This window comes from Dendronephthya gigantea, unplaced genomic scaffold (assembly GCF_004324835.1).
Source record: "Dendronephthya gigantea isolate DGI-Jeju-01 unplaced genomic scaffold, DenGig_1.0 000009F, whole genome shotgun sequence".
Classification (NCBI taxonomy): domain Eukaryota; kingdom Metazoa; phylum Cnidaria; class Anthozoa; order Malacalcyonacea; family Nephtheidae; genus Dendronephthya; species Dendronephthya gigantea.
The window spans coordinates 3361180-3377807 of NW_021163019.1; the positions used below are offsets into that span (position 1 = coordinate 3361180).

The 16628-nt window shown below is 36.4% G+C and overlaps 3 protein-coding genes across 4 annotated transcripts; all 3 read left to right on the top strand.

Moving 5' to 3' along the window:
* Window positions 1–216: 216 nt before the first annotated feature.
* Window positions 217–6871, top strand: LOC114517863 (CSC1-like protein 2). The gene is made up of 17 exons (XM_028537697.1): window positions 217–475; window positions 1092–1174; window positions 1284–1386; window positions 1508–1685; window positions 2496–2727; window positions 2793–3131; window positions 3354–3604; window positions 3694–3823; window positions 3985–4071; window positions 4176–4238; window positions 4366–4528; window positions 4639–4744; window positions 4914–5090; window positions 5706–5815; window positions 5917–5970; window positions 6276–6485; window positions 6563–6871. Exons 1-16 carry the CDS (start codon window positions 353–355, stop codon window positions 6468–6470), a joined length of 2394 nt encoding a protein of 797 aa, XP_028393498.1. The 5' UTR covers window positions 217–352; the 3' UTR covers window positions 6471–6485; window positions 6563–6871.
* A 379-nt stretch (window positions 6872–7250) lies between these two features.
* LOC114517782 (cyclin-dependent kinase-like 4) lies at window positions 7251–11266 on the top strand. 2 transcript variants are annotated; one of them, XM_028537604.1, is made up of 11 exons: window positions 7251–7452; window positions 8947–9117; window positions 9408–9529; window positions 9649–9721; window positions 9803–9893; window positions 9959–10156; window positions 10245–10327; window positions 10408–10464; window positions 10552–10707; window positions 10818–10920; window positions 11068–11266. In XM_028537604.1, exons 2-11 carry the CDS (start codon window positions 8950–8952, stop codon window positions 11130–11132), a joined length of 1116 nt encoding a protein of 371 aa, XP_028393405.1. In that variant the 5' UTR covers window positions 7251–7452; window positions 8947–8949; the 3' UTR covers window positions 11133–11266. The 2 variants fall into 2 exon arrangements, with proteins under 2 accessions (XP_028393405.1, XP_028393404.1); XM_028537603.1 differs by lacking the exon at window positions 7251–7452 and adding an exon at window positions 7513–8712.
* A 398-nt stretch (window positions 11267–11664) lies between these two features.
* LOC114517822 lies at window positions 11665–16030 on the top strand. The gene is made up of 10 exons (XM_028537646.1): window positions 11665–11846; window positions 12270–12389; window positions 12520–12630; window positions 13908–14033; window positions 14293–14400; window positions 14537–14656; window positions 14754–14861; window positions 15126–15245; window positions 15348–15455; window positions 15759–16030. The coding sequence occupies exons 1-10, from the start codon at window positions 11744–11746 to the stop codon at window positions 15785–15787; spliced, it is 1053 nt and encodes a 350-aa protein (XP_028393447.1). The 5' UTR covers window positions 11665–11743; the 3' UTR covers window positions 15788–16030.
* Window positions 16031–16628: the final 598 nt, after the last annotated feature.

Sequence of the window (16628 nt, forward strand, 5' to 3'; positions counted from 1 at the left end):
ATTAGCTCAGCTGATAGGCCTTGCATGCCATTCTATCTCTATTCCAACTATTTGTACATGAACTGTTAAAAACGCGAGTGTTTGGCTTCTGGTTTGGATTCCCAGAACACTGATGTAAAAGATCTCAACTCCACAATTGTTCTTGGGCATTGGGTGAGCTGTGGTTTCTTTCGTGTTTTCCGGGAAACTGGGTACTAGTGTTATTCACTGGTGTTGTTATTTTGAAAAAAAAACAACATCATGCTGAGAGTTGCTTTCGTTTGTAAATATTTCTTATAAAAATGCACAAATGGAGGAATTGTAAGCAAACTAACACGAGATTTACAAATTTCACTCCTCTCCTAAGGGAAATATGAGCAGAAACAGCAGTTTTTCTTGTTCAGAAATTTATAATGTGACCGGAAACACATACGATGTAGAAAGCTCCGATGGAGGGATTCCTGAAAACTTGGGCATCAATCTTGCAGTTTGGCTGGTAAGAAATCCATTTTGCTTGCTTTTTTGAGAAGATAAGGAATAAGTATGCTTTATTTTAGCTAAGATTTGGGTGCGATTTTTTTATTAAAAGACTTTGTTATATGAATTTAATGAATGAACTAGACAGCTGCTTTTTTTGACAGACGCTGCATGATGCACAAAACTTAATTGCTTTTCTTGAATTTGAATGTTAATCTCATAATTAGTTGATTTTTGGTAATATATGCATGGATGTACAATTGAATAACTTCTACAAGTTGCTGTGCGGCGATATTTTTAAAATATAAACAATTCGTTGGGGGTTGATTGCTCAAAACAAAACGCCTGGCGTAATTTTGCCGGAGTGAAGGAGAAGCGAGAAGGGTAAAAGAAATATCCACTTGCATCTTAGCTTTGAGAGTGTGTTGATCAATCTTGGCAATATTTATGTCAATGTCAGTAGTCTGAATTTGCATTGATTCATGAAAACCCAGGAATGTAATAATTAATAAATGAACATGCATGCTGATTTCAAACATCAGTAAGAACATATTAAATCCAAATTGACACCCTCCCCCCTCTATTTTTCCAACCAGTAAATCGTTTTTGCATCATTTTCTGATTCTTCCCCCTAGATTATTGTGACAGTCTTCTGTGTGATCCGAAAATGGGCGTGGGATTATGGAAGACTTGCTCTAGTACAGAATAATAACAACGGGTAGAGTATATAAATAGTATTAATCTGAAACTTGTGCAACATTTGAAGTTTGAAAATGCTTGCTTTTAGATTTAGATTAATACCCTTCCTTCGTATTCTGTTCTCGTAGATGGACGAAAATATTTTTTGGAAAGACATCTGAGGGAGGAAATGATAGTTCCATCAATGATGAAGAAAGTTTGGGATCTCAAATGCAGGATGTTTCTGACAAGGTCAGTCTAAAAGTATTTAAAAAAATCACAATTTTTGTGTGTTAATCTACCAATATTATTGAGAAAATAGCTGATAACATCTCTTAAGATTGTGTTTCTTAATTTTTTCAATTCATTTTAGGGTTTTTTCAACTGGATCGGTGTTGTTTTCAAACTCTCTGATGATGACATCCGCACTCGTGCAGGACATGATGCAATTCATTATCTTAGTTTTCAGAAATGTCTCATCTACTACACAGTCATCATTTGCATTCTCTCAATTGTCGTTATTCTGCCTGTCAATCATTCTGGAAATAATGGTGAATTCTTTACCAGAAAATACTTGAGTCATATCTATCCAGTAGACAGGGCCGCCGAGAGAAATTGTGGGGCCTGGGGCAAAATTTTTATCTGCGAGGCATAAAGTACTTCAAAGCGATGTACAAATTTTTTTACAAACAATATCAATAGTGGTCGAGTTTGCAGGAAAATGGCTAATTCGACCATCGTCGAGTTCGCCAGAAAATGGCTAATTCGACCATGGTCGAGTTCGCCAGAAAACGACTAACTCGACCATGGTCGAGTTCGCCGGAAAACGACTAATTCGACCATGGTCGAGTTCGCTGAAAAACGACTAATTCGACCATGGTCGAGTTCGCCGGAAAACGACTAATTCGACCATGGTCGAGTTCGCCGGAAAATGGCTAATTCGACCATGGTCGAGTTCGCCGGAAAACGACTAATTCGACCATGGTCGAGTTCGCTGAAAAACGACTACGACCATGGTCGAGTTCGCCGGAAAACGACTAATTCGACCATGGTCGAGTTCGCCGGAAAATGGCTAATTCGACCATGGTCGAGTTCGCCGGAAAACGACTAATTCGACCATGGTCGAGTTCGCCGGAAAACGACTAATTCGACCATGGTCGGGTTCGCCGGAAAATGGCTAATTCGACCATGGTCGAGTTCGCCGGAAAATGGCTAATTCGACCATGGTCGAGTTCGCCGGAAAACGACTAATTCGACCATGGCCGAGTTCGCCGGAAAATGACGTAAAATGCCCCCCGTGCCCCTCCCTCTCGGCGGCCCTGCTAGTAGACAAAGTTGTTTAACTTGCCTCCTCATTTTAGTTCCGGAGGAGGACCATTATGGTACAACAACTCTATCAAATCTTTCACCTGACTCCCAAATCATTTGGCTTCATACATTATTTGCATTCCTTTACCTGGCCATCTTGGTTGTGATGGTGTGGAAATTTTCACAAGGATTTGAAACAGATAGTGACCCTGTGTCAAAGCTTACCATTGTTGTCAGCAATGTGGCGAAGAATGCCTCGAAAGACCAGATCAAACAACATTTTGAGTAAGTAAAGATGATCTCTCTTCAATTCCTTTCATCCTAATTTCAAAAGTTGTTCTCTGTTCCAGGGAAGTTTATGGGGAGGACAGTGTTAGCAATGTTCAGTTTGCATACAATATCAGCAAATTAACCATCATCAGTCGTAAGGTAACCGCTTCAAGCCTTGGTCGTAATACTCATGCCATATACCTCATGAAACGCGGAAAGAGAGAAGATACATTTGTTAGTACGAGCAAGATTTGTCCATGCTGTCCTTGTTACAAAGAGAAATATGATGGATTGGAATATTTCACTAAAGAAGAACAGAGATATACAAATGATTTTGTGCGGGAAAAAGATGCAGTTTTGAGATATAAAACACTCAAGATCGTGTTTGTTTCATTCACAAAACCAAGTTTAGTTTTCAGGTAAATTTATACAATAAAAGCAGTATCATACCAGCTCTGCTCATAGCTGTCACTCATGTTTAGTTATGTAACGATTTGCATGGCCAGTAACCTGTTTATTCGAGCGCAAATACCGTCATAGAAAATCGTTACGACGTTATTGAGATCTCCCAATCTTGATATATCACTTTATTTGATGTGCGTTATTTTGATATTCTCGCCATGTTAAAATCATTGTTTCAGGTGTATTCAGGACTACGGTCTATTGGGAAATTACAAAGCTTCCTCGGTGTCAACCGCGGTGAAGTCAAATCAGTGGACTGTCGAAAGAGCTGCATCACCTGGCAACATTATTTGGGAGAATTTATCGGCTGATCCCAAGTACTGGTGGATGCGAGCAGCGCTGATTAATACATGTCTGTTTATTTTTGTGTTGTTCTTTACCACGCCTGCGATTTTGCTGGCTGGATGGAACCATCTCCAGTCATCTGTTGGTAGGTAAAAATAGTTTTCACTACAGGAATATGCGGTATTAATTATTCACAATGTACACTCTTCTTGACATCGTCTTGTTATTTTCTAGAGAGTAAAGTGGAATCTCCAAGCAATGCATTTTTAAGCCAATTTCTTCCAACCTTCGTCTTGTGGTTATTCACTGCGATTTTGCCTTCCGTTGTGTCGTGGTCCAGTTACTACGAGTATCAGTGGACAAGGTGATAACGCGTGTTTTAAGCTGACAGATTAAAAAACCTACGAAGCAGCCTCTTTAGAAGTGATAACTACTTCTTGAGTTATGAGTGTTTCCTTCCTGTTAGCAATTTTTTTCTGTCATCATGAATCTTCTATTACAAGTCAATATTTTCATCAATTCTAGAACTCAGCAGGAGAAATCTGTGATGTTCAAAGTCTACGTTTTTCTTCTATGTATGATTGTTATTCTTCCTTCATTAGCTCTGACGAGGTATGCAAAATACACAAGATCTCTGGCCGTGTATTTTAGTACACGTTCCTCGAAGTTCTAAAGTTGTATATTAGCGTATTGATCGTCTATTTCCTCTTTCTTAGTCTCGACGCGTTGTTCGAAATAACAATTAGAGGAGATTTCCAATCAATTAGTGACAGGATGAGGTTAGTAATTTGTAATATTTTCCTTTCTAATACGTTCTCGCAAGTAGAATAATAAGCCCAGAAGTTGTCAAATGATATGGTCGGAAATTGTTGTTCTGGTAATAAAATTCTCTCCTTGTTTTTCCAGTTGTGTTTTTCTACCAAACAGCGGCGCTTTTTTCGTCAATTATGTGATCACGTCCGCTCTTCTGGGTACTGCACTGGAATTGGTTCGTCTTCCAGAACTGTTTTCTTACGGTGTTAGGATGTGCTATACCAAGAATGAAGGAGAAAGATTGCTGGTGAAAAAGGTATGTTTGTATTTAAGTCTTCTGTATGAACATAGAGTGAACGAAAGTTTAATTCCTGGAATTTATCAGACAAATCATAATTAACTTGCTTCGTCTTTTTTTTGCTATAGGAAGCTGTGGTTGAGTTTCCATTTGGGATTAGATATGCGTGGATGATTGCTATCTATTCTATTATTATTATCTACAGTATCGCGTGCCCTCTTGTTGTACCTTTTGGTAATTGTTATGATAACTTTATCTATACTAGATAGCGTCGCCTGTCACTTTCCCTCGTAGTTAGTTTGTCATCCGCTGTCCATGGTAAATGTTGGGGATGGAGCATCCTTTGGAAGTCTAAAACGACTCTTATTGCATGAGAATTAACCTGCTCCATTTTTTTTTCTAGGACTGCTGTATCTGCTTCTGAAACACTTTGTTGATCGCTACAACTTGTATTTCAACTATCGTCCTCCGCCATACAAATACATGGATCGCTCTGTTCACAATACGGCCATCTACTTTCTTCTCTGTTCAACATTTCTGCTGTTATTCTGTATTTTCTTCTACTCTGTCATCAGACTAGGTAAAGTATAACATTATGACCGTCCGATTATGATGCATGTCCAAGATGCTTTTAGCGCTAACACGTGGGCAAAATTGACGTTTTTCATACAATTATTAAACACTGCATGTATGCGAACAGTTTTTTAAACAATTACCATAGTAACATGCGTTTGAAAAAGTAATGTTGTAATTGCTCTATTGTTCGGTCATTGAAGATTCAATCATTGAAGATTCAATCATGTGCCACGATGCAGGTTCAACGCTTTGTAGCCAATACGTAAGAGACCACTTGCTTGTAGATGCAACAGACCCATTGTGATTCCTCATATTTTTGTACCTATGATAAATGACGTCATGAACAGACAGCCACGTATATAGGATTGTTTCTATTCTAAACTGTACGGACTTTTGAAAGTTTTACAACAACATTAACCACTTATACAAGACGCAAAAATGTCGGGGGATTATGAAATCCAGGATGATGAATTTCATTCTGATGAAAACACGTTTGATATTTGGCAAGTAAAATTTTACGGATATGGTAAGCATTTGCCCAGATTTTATTACAAAGGTTACTAAAATGGAGGTAGTGTCACGATGCTCAATACTTCTATTCTGCTTTCTGTTTCTTCAGGTATAGAGGATCCTCAAACCATATTCGCTCTCGTAGTTTTTCTTCTTACGTTAATATTGTTTATTGGTAAAGTCTGTTGTGGATGGTTCTCTCGCTATTCTATTTATCGGGTAAGATGTCAGCTTCGTGATAGTCGCTGAACAACAACTTCGCTAAAAACTCGTTATATTATGCCCATAACTTATATCCCAGAATTGTGTTTTTCATGCAGCGTTCCCCGTCTTTCGAAGGACAAGAGGAAATGCCTACAGATTATCAGACAGCGGTAAGACTGATGACCTTCTATGTATTTTATTGCTTTCCGGCATTTCATTCTACAGAAATTTCAAACACGATTGTACATAGATCTCCTGTATAATGTATCCCAACACTGTGACAAGTTAGTAGAAGATAAACACATCAAACATGAGATGTATTGGTGACCTGACTCTAACTGTAGGACTAGTATCAGTATTGCCATTGTGGTCTTTCACAGATAACCTGTCACTGGGGGCTTTTCAATGACGTAATTTGTTCCGTAAAATTCTCCGTATCAAACACTGGTATCAAACAATTACCTCGACTTTCTAGGAAGCATACCTACCACCCGTTTTACAATCGTCGTATCGTGTCGGAGAGACGACAGAGAACGATCAGGCTACGAACCTAAGACGACGTCATTACGGCCTTCTGAATGACCACGTGATAGATTCTGACAATTTGAGACAAACCGATGACGTCGTCGTGGAAGTGCCTGTGGAACCGAGTAGTCCTGGACTCAAGTGAGAAAGGATTTGCGCGGTAATTATAAGATATCCAATGAATGTCTCATGTGATGACGTGTTAGTGACATTCGATCGCTTTCCTTTCATTTTTAGCAATACACCTTTACTCAGGCCTGACCTTTACTGTAATTTTACTTCGCGTGTGGCTATTTCTTAGTTCACACAAGAGGATTTTAGTTCCTTCGTGACACCTAGATTAATTTTGACGGTTCACTGTCACTAAGGAAAAAAAATGACGAGTCTGGCCAATTATGGCGGCAAATACGACGACGCATTATGTTCCCTTCTTGAGTATTATCTGCAAATTTTATCAGAATGTAAATGCAAACGCTTTTAAAATTGTTTTCATAAAATTATAAAGCTTATTCTAAGTTGTATAATAAATGAAAGATTATTATTAAAATTGAAGATCGTTTATCAGTTTGAGCTTTTTTTTCGGTCTGGTTCCGAGGTTCGTATCTTTGTAATCATGTATGAAGGGGCTGGCGTCAATGTTTTTATCACCAATCAAGATTTTGCCATAAATAGTCTTTCTGACTGTTTTGATAATGACATTCTTAAATGAATATATGTAATTTAAAACGTATGATTAATATATTAATCAGTTTCGTTTGTTAAGCCAAAAAATCGGACGAAATTGTTTTATATAACTTACGATTTATTGACTGATTCTTTCGGCATTTTTCTAAGATACTTCGCAATGTTTTATCAACATTTTTGCAGTCACTATAGCGATATATCAAATGCGGTTTACTTCAGCAGGTGTCCCTCACACATTACTACTGAAAATCACTTAAAATATTGGTCGATAAACATTAATTTCCTTATATTGATTCTGTCTCAAATATATTCCTTAATCTAAAATTGGAGTAACTGCTTGATAACAAGATCTGCTATTGTTATCATATCAAAGGTGTACACAGTCGCAAAATTGTCTTTCAGAGAGCGTTTGAATTCGGGAACGAATTTTTAAAGAAGAAAAGGTAATGTACGTAATGCAAGAATATCTAATTAGAAAATTATTTAATGACGCCATTAATGTTAAATCCTATATGGACGAATGGTTTGTAGTTGGATGTATTTCTGTTCCTTTTGTAACGTGTATAATTGTTGTAATTCGAAAGATGAATCAGGTTTCGAGTAGGAATGAGTTGAAGAAGTGCAGGTAACTTGCTGTACTTCAGGTGTTTTGTCGAAACTATCGGGGTTATATATATGCATATGAATAAAAATTGTTAAAAGGCTCTCAAGTGAGGGCCCTTAAGGTTTCATCTGAGGCTTTTTAAGCCTTGGTCTTATGTGGAAATTATCTCTCAGGAAGACACTCCAAGAGGCCCAATACGTCGTATAGCGTTCTTCATGTATTTTAGTAATTTTACCCACAGGAGAAGCAAGGTGCGTTGTCAGTTAATGTTACTACTTTTATTAGGTCATAGTTTGGAATAGAATACTACTTCATTTGTAACAATACATAATAGGTCGTGTGTTATCAACTGAAGAACGGATCTCTTTATTGCTGTTATGTTGTGAAGCAAGTTCGAGAATAGGAAATTAATTATACATGAATATTTTATTTCCGCTAGCTTGTTTCAAACGCCGTAAGGTTTCTAGTTCATTTTAACATAAGTTATAGAAAGAGATAGATCACTTTGGGATATCCTGTAAAGGGCGACGGTAATTATGCAAAACTTTATATCATATAAGAGACAAAAATGACCTCATTCCTAAATTTATATTTCCCTCCAAGCACTTTATCATGAGATTGGATTATCAGTGATTTCAACACGAGCCTTGGCCTAGAATACACTGCTAGAAATAGTGTTGCAAGGCACACTGCCTTAGTCATGGTACAATGACTACCATTAACAGAACCATCATTTACAATTTCTAACTCTTTCTAACGAGCTAGCTTAGAGGAGAGGAAGCAGGTGTTAAAGTCACACACAAATCTAAAATTTCGTTCAAAACAGGAGATAACATGTCGATTAATAAAACCACATTCTAAATGTTATTAAACCCGGTTTCAACAAGACATTGGTTGCTATGAAACTGGGCAAACAAAACGTAGGCTGACTAAAATTCGATATGGTCACGTGTTCAGGAAGATACGCGCTCTTCGATAGTTTTTTGTTTACATATTTTTACTCAAATCTGTGGTGTGCTTCTGTGCAATATATCACTGGCAGGAATTACAAAAAGGCTTCTCAAATGAAGAAGGATGTAGATATTATATGCGTTTCAAAGTAGGTTTACTTATTGGATGTGAACTGATTGTTTTTAGAAACCTATCAAATATATAACCCTGTTTGGGATATCCCAGGAAGCTACCTTGCAAATTAGTATTTAAGCGTACTTATAAAATACTATGCTGTTGATTGTGTTTTACTAAGTGTTTTGTTTTCCAAATTTCCACTTGAATACTTATTTATGTCTAAGGTTCAATGCATAAGTAAAAGGACGGCGTTTTGGCGTTTTAGGTGATGGAGAAATACGAAAAACTTGGCAAGATTGGGGAAGGTTCCTATGGTGTTGTCTTTAAATGCCGTCACCGGGAACATGGCCATATCGTTGCAATAAAGAAATTTGTTGAGTCCGAGGATGACCCGTTGATAAAGAAGATTGCAATGAGAGAAGTCAGAATGCTTAAGGTAATTTATGTTGAAAGATTGAAGGTTTGGAAATTATTGAATACAGCTAGCAGATTGAAACGGATTGTTTGTATAACGATATAGAGGTTACGTCAGTTGTGTGGTACTGTGTTTTTTAACTGTGTTGAAATATAAAAAGGTCAAAAATAGAAAGGGTTAAAAAATCGCGATAATCGTCGTGGGAGATTGGATATCCTAGCAGGTATCTATTGAACGTACTAGGCAAATAGTTCACTCCTCAGTTTACTGCCAAGGTCATCATATTTCAACAGGTACATAATTCATTTCAGCAACTAAAACATCCCAATCTTGTGAACTTGTTGGAAGTATTTCGGCGAAAAAGAAAACTTCATATGGTGTTTGAGTTTTGTGACCACACAGTTCTGAATGAACTGGATGCTAGTCCTAAAGGGTGAGTCTCAAGGGTGTGCTAAAGTGCATCTGTTTTACCATAGTCAGTGCAAGATAACAGTTATGGAGATGTTATTTGACCATGCATTCTAAAATATATTTCATTTTTTCTCTTTTCAGGGTTAATGAAGTGACAATTAAGAAAATAATTTGGCAAACACTCCATGCTGTTCATTATTGCCATCAACATAGTGTATGTATTGATCAAAATCCTCCTTTGCAATCCTTCAAATCAATTCTCCTCAATCATTAATCCTTTCTTATCAAATTTTAGTGCATTCACCGCGATGTTAAACCTGAAAATATTCTTATCACTAAAGATGGCATTATCAAACTTTGTGATTTTGGTTTTGCAAGAATACTTAGTTAGTATAATATGTGATATTTTGCAGCTTCATTTATCGAATACTGACACATGCTATTGTTTTAGCTCCAGGTGATGAGTACACAGACTATGTAGCAACAAGGTGGTATCGAGCACCAGAGTTGTTGGTTGGAGACACACAGTATGGGCCACCTGTAGATGTCTGGGCTATTGGTTGCGTCTTTGCTGAGCTATTGTGTGGTCAACCCTTGTGGCCAGGTCGCTCTGATGTGGATCAGTTGTACCTAATAAAGAAAACATTAGGTATGGTTTAATAAACCAAAGGTACATGAAATGATTTCAAGCAAAAATATATTTGATAAATAAAAATAAAACTGTTTTATGGGTTTAGGTGACCTTATACCACGTCATATCCAGATTTTTAGCAATAATCAATTTTTCCGAGGATTACAAATCCCAGAACCCAGCAAAAGGGTAAGCCATTTTTTATCTGTTCTGAAATATTGGGGCTTAAAAACCGAATGTTTATTTTTTCTCATCCTCTTTTCAAACAGGAAACTTTAGAAGAGAAATTTCCATACATTCCTCAGCCAGCAATGAGTTTTTTAAAGGTGCAGTAATTATTTTTCCCCAAGTCCCCAAATATATAGTCTTAGGTTTTATACTTGTGATTTCAAACATCCAAAATAATGTTACAGGGATGCCTAGTAATGGAACCCGATAGCAGGCTGACATGTGCAGAGCTGCTTGAACACAAATATTTTGATGGGTTTCGGGAAAGATTTGAACCCGAATTGCAAGCTCTCTTTGCCAAAAGTCAAGAACAACATCCAACAAAGTCTAAGAAACAAAAGGTACTTGCTGAAAACTACTACTTTCAGTTGACATAATCCCTATTCTGAGCAATTAATAATCTTGTTTCAAGATCTAGTTTAATTAACTTAATTCTTTAATATTTATTTAGAAATATGGCAGTCGTAGTGAACAACAGAATCATCATCTACCACAACTTCATATGCACCAGTCAAATGAACCACAACATTCACCAGCACCAGACCACAAAGTTGGTATGTTCAACATTAATGTCATTCGATCATTGTATTAAATAGGTCGAAGATATTTCATTCTCAATGGAAGAAACAGATGGGATGAAAATCTAACATCAAAGCAAACAGATTTTAAGAAAAGCTTTATCATACTTTGTTTTCTTTTAGAAAAAAACTCGTATGAAAAACAGAAAACGAAGGGGAACAAAATGGACCATTTACCTTCAATATAGGCATGCTGTTGCTGCAAGATAGAAATTTCTATAGAATTTGACTTGGACAAAAGTCAGTTTGTTTTCAAATGTAAATATTATAGCATGTCATTTAAGGTAGTTATGAGGAAATATAAATAACGTGTTTGTCTGTAGGATTTTGTATATGCGGGTTACCTAACTTATCTGGCTTGAGTAATATCCCTAATTAGCATACAACGCAAACCACCTGTAACTATGGCAGGGGGAAACCCGCCCTTCGCCTACCGGAAGAACGGCAAGGGTTCTTGTACATGAAAGAGGATATGCTCATACTTGGTTACACATTTACGACATAGCTAACTTTCAATGCTAAGACTTGGCGGAAATTGCCAAAGTGTTTTATTCCTTGTACAGAAACGTCGGAGGGGGGAATTAAAATCGGCTTAATATGGATGGTCCAATGAGGGAAACAGGCGAGGACTATATATGGTGATAACCACCGGGTGCCTGACCATATATGACCAAAAAACCGGATATTGATCTATAGGCGGGGGGAGTTCTATAAAGCGGGTACGGCACAGTGCACTTCCTTTTGGCTTTTGCTAAAACAACATTAGAGTTTACTTCTCCTGGACGAATCTTGATCGAAAATGGCCTCAGAAAAACCCAACGTTTCAGAAGTAAAGGATTTTGATCATGGCAGACTTAAACACGTGCAAACGACAGAGAAGAACACACTTCCGAGCGACGAAAGTAAGATATTTACATATGATATTTTTGTATCCGTTTTCGAGGCTTTTGAGTTCATAGACCACCATGGATAACGTGCTGTTCATGCAATAGGCTTATGGCTTTAATCTATGTTTAAAAGAACATATTTTCGTACTTTTTAAGCTTCTGAACCGTATTTGAAAATCTTGCAATGTATCATGCGGCCCTCCTTATTGTCTTCTACGTTTGCAAACATGCTGCATAATTTTATCAAATATATGTATTAAAGCTTATAATGGACGAAATTTATCGCCTTTAGGCAATTATTTTTACACATACAGCTGTCTGTTTAATTCGATTCAAAGTTGTAGTTAGATTGGGAGGATAATTGTTTTCATTTGTGAGGTATATTAAAATTTAAACCTTGTGGTATATTAGCATTAAGTAATTTGACGTGCGTTATAGCTCTCAAACAAGAACTTGCGCCTGATGTTTTACCTGATCGATCAGAAGTTAAAAACTTCGACCCAAAGAACTTGAAACATGTCGAAACTGTTGAAAAGAACCCAATTCCATCAAAGGACAGTAAGTCTTTCATTCATTTTGTTTTTGCACGGTATTTTGAACATACATATTAACAAGGTCTTTCACCGCATGAAAACTTTGTAATGGCTGGTATTTTGAGCTGTGACAAAACTATTTTGTACATTCCAAGCAATCGATGAGGAAAAGAAGAATAAACCATTTGAAGGCGTGAAAATTTACGATAAAACAAGACTTCAACATGTTGAAACAAACGTTAAAAACCAGCTCCCATCTAGCCAAGGTGGGTATTGATTTCCTTTAGCTAATATTTTTATATTGTCTTTTGTTTTGGATTTTGCGCTGTTTAAAGATTATTAAGCCAACGGGACTGCGTCATGGTTGGTGAGGTATAAAATTGGCAAAAAATGTAAATTGCATATACTTTCTGCTGTTTCCTGGTTAAAAGCATTTGAATGAAATCAAAATGTACATAAATTTCCGATGTTTCGAGTTTAAAAACGTATTTGATGGTTTGACTTATGCAATTCTATGAATCGACACTCAATTTTACATTATACCGTATTTTAATTTTAAATCTTAAAAGATGCAAGTATTCCAACTATGAAAGATGTTTAGAGATTTTTACTTGCTTACCTACTGGCATATTGTTTATCTATAAAGCAATTGTATGGTGTTTAGACCACAATTTCTTCAACAAAGGTTTGAATAATTTTGGTGGGTAAGTTCCTACTTAAAGTTCAGTGATAGAAAATGCGATTGTGTTCATATTGAGGCCAATATAGGTGAAAAGAAACCCTTTTCCTTCTTTTTATATTGACTCTTTCCAGATATGTCAGCTTTGATCAGGAAATATTCTACAATAGGTTTTCTAACATGATTGGTTGAAGTTTGAAAATGCATTTTGGTGCTGTCGGGATGTGCCCACCTCCTGACATATATCTGTCTATGCTAGATCAATCGTATTCATTTGTTTAAACCAAATTATGCCAGCTCATCTTGTTGTGCAATGATTATATGATACAATCTGATGTGAGACTTGTCATTTTGGCTGAAACTTTGAGAATTTGAATATTGTTTCTATGAAAACTTCCTGTTGTTTCCTAAGCTTGTTTTCCCCACCTACCAAAACAAGTTGGCATGCAAGAACCATGTGTTGAATGTGGACATATGTGGGTTATAGAACATGTGTTATTTCTGACAACATATGGAATATATTTTAATTAAACAAGTGCTTTGGAATAGTTTAGCAGATCAAGTAACAAGCCAGGAGCAAGTGATTTTAAATGGATTTTAATCCAACACATGTTCAAAGATAGGGTGTAATTTTTTTACAGTCATGAAGTGAATTATAGTTGAGCCAATTATTATACGGATTAAAAGTTCAAATATTCATGTGTATAAATAAAGGTTTATTTAGCTTAAAATTGTCTTACTTACATATAGTTTTAAAAGTAGTCTTTCTATGTATCTTTTGAAGAGATATATTTAATATTGCAATAGCAAAATATATAAAAAATGATTGATGCATAGTATCACAGACATATAATTTATTTTCAGATGTTTATCAAGAAATGAAGAATGCTGCTGATGATTTGCCAGATCGCTCTGAGGTCGCGTCATTTGATCATACAAAGCTAAAACATGTTGAAACAACAGAGAAGAATGTTCTGCCGGACAAATCAAGTAAGTAGTTTTCAAACATTTCCTTGTTTGTATTTGAACCTAAGATTACCCCTGGACACACCTACTTTCAGGGGGGGAGAATCTCCCTTTATACTCAACAGGAAATAAATGATATAAAGTTGCAAAGTATGCACCCAGCTAGGAAAGATTTGGAATGCATTCTAATCTAAAATTTACCAATATTTGCAAGGGTTAGGATAATATTTGTTGGAAGCTAGCTGTATTCTTGTTATTGTATTAAAATTCTTTTAATTCTCAGCAATTCAAGAGGAAAAGATTGATTCACGTGCAGAGGTGAAAGAATTCAGTAAGGATAAATTGAAACATGTCGACACAGTGGAAAAGAACAAACTACCAAGTGCTGGAGGTAATTTCAAGTGTAAATTGTATCTTCAATGTTTCCATCATCTTCATAAGACAACACTTATTTCAATTCTCTTAACAGCTAAAACTATTGGGTATATCTGTAGAATATTTATTACATTTCATTGATTGTTATGTAGATCTAGTGGCAGCAAGAATGCCAAAGGTTAAGCCAGACAGATCTGAGGTGACCACATTTGATAAAGACAATTTGAAACATGTCAACACAACAGAGAAATCTGTGTTACCTGATCAAAAAGGTACAGTATGAAGTGTATACAAAGTAGGCCTGTAAGGTTAAAGAGGAATAGCTTTTGCAAGACAAGTTTGATTGTTAATTTTGTTGTATTCCTTTAGCTATCAAAGAGGAGTTGGTTGAATCAAGAGCTGAGGTCAAGAGTTTCGATAAAAGTAGTTTGAAACATGTTGATACGGTTGAAAAAAATCCACTACCAGATGCTGGAAGTATGTTCCCTTGACATTGCTTAATGACATCCCTCTTTATTAAGATCCTCTCTGAAGATGTCCTTAAAAAACTAGCCCAATTTAAGAATGATCCTCTCTGAAGACCTCCCCCTAATGATACCTTATTCTTTGAATACCTCTCTCTAATGATCCCAGCCTTTCTCTGAAAACTTCCCTTTAATTATCCCAGCTTTTCTTTTTAATGAATTCAATCCTCTCTGAATGCTTTTGCTCTATTTGTTAATGACTCTCTTATTACCATAGCATTAGCAGAAGCTCTTCGACCAAATGAGCTTCCAGACAGATCAGCGGTCACTTCTTTCTCAAAAGAAAACCTTAAAAAAGTCCAAACAACCGAAAAGAACGTCATACCAAATAAAGATGGTATGACATGATTTATTCTGTGTAGTAATGTCCATTCTTCATCTTGTGAGAGTAAGCATTTCATGTTCTCAAATGTTTCTCCTTTTCATGTAAATTCTTCAGCAATTCGAGAAGAACTTGTCAACTCAAGAGCGGAGGTGAAATCGTTTGACAAATCTAAACTACAACATGTTGAAACTCAAGAGAAGAATCCTCTGCCGGATGCTCAGTGTGAGTTTATATTTATTAGTGGTTTAATTTTTTGTTAAATGTTCATTTAACCCTGAATCAATAAGAGAAGATTCTAAGGCTAGTTTCCACTCAGGAAAAATCTCCTTTGCATCGGAACGGACGGGAAAATTTCCTTTATCCGTGAGTTCTCAGGCGGCGTTTATACAAAGGAAACTTTCCTGTCCTGTCCGATCCCAAGGAGAATTTTCCTGAGTGGAAACTAGCCTTTGCTGGACTTCTTGAAAGAACAGTTTAGAACTGATAAAACACCCAACGTACAAAACATCTATCTCTTTATTTTAGCGATTGCTCAGGAGAAATCAGCTTCGTAAATGTGAACTTTTATGTAACTGTCGAGTTTCCTATGCCAGCTTCGAATAACGGGTAAACATTTGATATTGTACTTGTGATTAAGAAAACAAGGAACTGTTTTAATACATAAGCGAGTTAGTTGTTGTCACTATTCTGTATCTTCCGCTAGTAGATATATGAAATAATTTGGAATAGAAAAAAACATAGATTATGTAGTGTTTTATGGATGCAATTTAGTACATTACATGTAAAATTTACTTGATCGGGCTGTGTGATTCCTTGTTGTCTGAGCAGTATGACGATTTTTGAGAAAACGATAATTTCTAGTCTAATATGCCTAAAATGACTGTACTGAAGGATGGAGTTGGAGGCGTCATTGAGGAACAGAAACGATAAACATGCGGAAACAGTGGTTAGGTAAAGAACTAACAGCAACAAATTTGTGAAGGTCGAATATACCATCGGTATTTGGTATACCCAACCTGGATAATAAAAAATAGGGAAAGTCGAATATACTGGTGTTATATTTGACTGGGGTAAAATATTGATTCCATGACATTTGAGGCCAGTTTTTTATCTTCAATCAAAGAAGAAGGATAACAATTCAACATGCCCTGAGAGAAAGAACGGAATGAAAAAGATTAAAACGCGAATATTGTGAAATTCAACGTGACAAGCCAAAGTCGGAAATCTTAGGTGGGCTCAGCCTGGGGCTTTGTATCAAACTGAAAATAAATAAGCCAGCGTTCTTTCTCGAGTATGAAAGAAAGAACCCCGTTCACAATTTAACAAAACGTCCATCAGTCGTTTTGCAGATCGGGATTCTATTAATCACCTTAAACATGCAAAAGAAATTTGCAA

Bases quoted from the DNA above. Each gene is read 5' to 3' on its own strand.
- LOC114517782 (XM_028537603.1), top strand. The intron at 10,465-10,551 runs GTGCAGTAATTA...ATAATGTTACAG, and splicing joins CAGCAATGAGTTTTTTAAAG to GGATGCCTAGTAATGGAACC. The intron at 10,921-11,067 runs GTATGTTCAACA...GTTTTCTTTTAG, and splicing joins AGCACCAGACCACAAAGTTG to AAAAAAACTCGTATGAAAAA.
- LOC114517822 (XM_028537646.1), top strand. From the start codon at position 11,744: ATGGCCTCAGAAAAACCCAACGTTTCAGAAGTAAAGGATTTTGATCAT. The intron at 14,401-14,536 runs GTAATTTCAAGT...ATTGTTATGTAG, and splicing joins CAAACTACCAAGTGCTGGAG to ATCTAGTGGCAGCAAGAATG. The intron at 15,246-15,347 runs GTATGACATGAT...TAAATTCTTCAG, and splicing joins CGTCATACCAAATAAAGATG to CAATTCGAGAAGAACTTGTC.
- LOC114517863 (XM_028537697.1), top strand. From the start codon at position 353: ATGAGCAGAAACAGCAGTTTTTCTTGTTCAGAAATTTATAATGTGACC. The intron at 1,387-1,507 runs GTCAGTCTAAAA...AATTCATTTTAG, and splicing joins TGCAGGATGTTTCTGACAAG to GGTTTTTTCAACTGGATCGG. The intron at 2,728-2,792 runs GTAAGTAAAGAT...TCTCTGTTCCAG, and splicing joins CAGATCAAACAACATTTTGA to GGAAGTTTATGGGGAGGACA.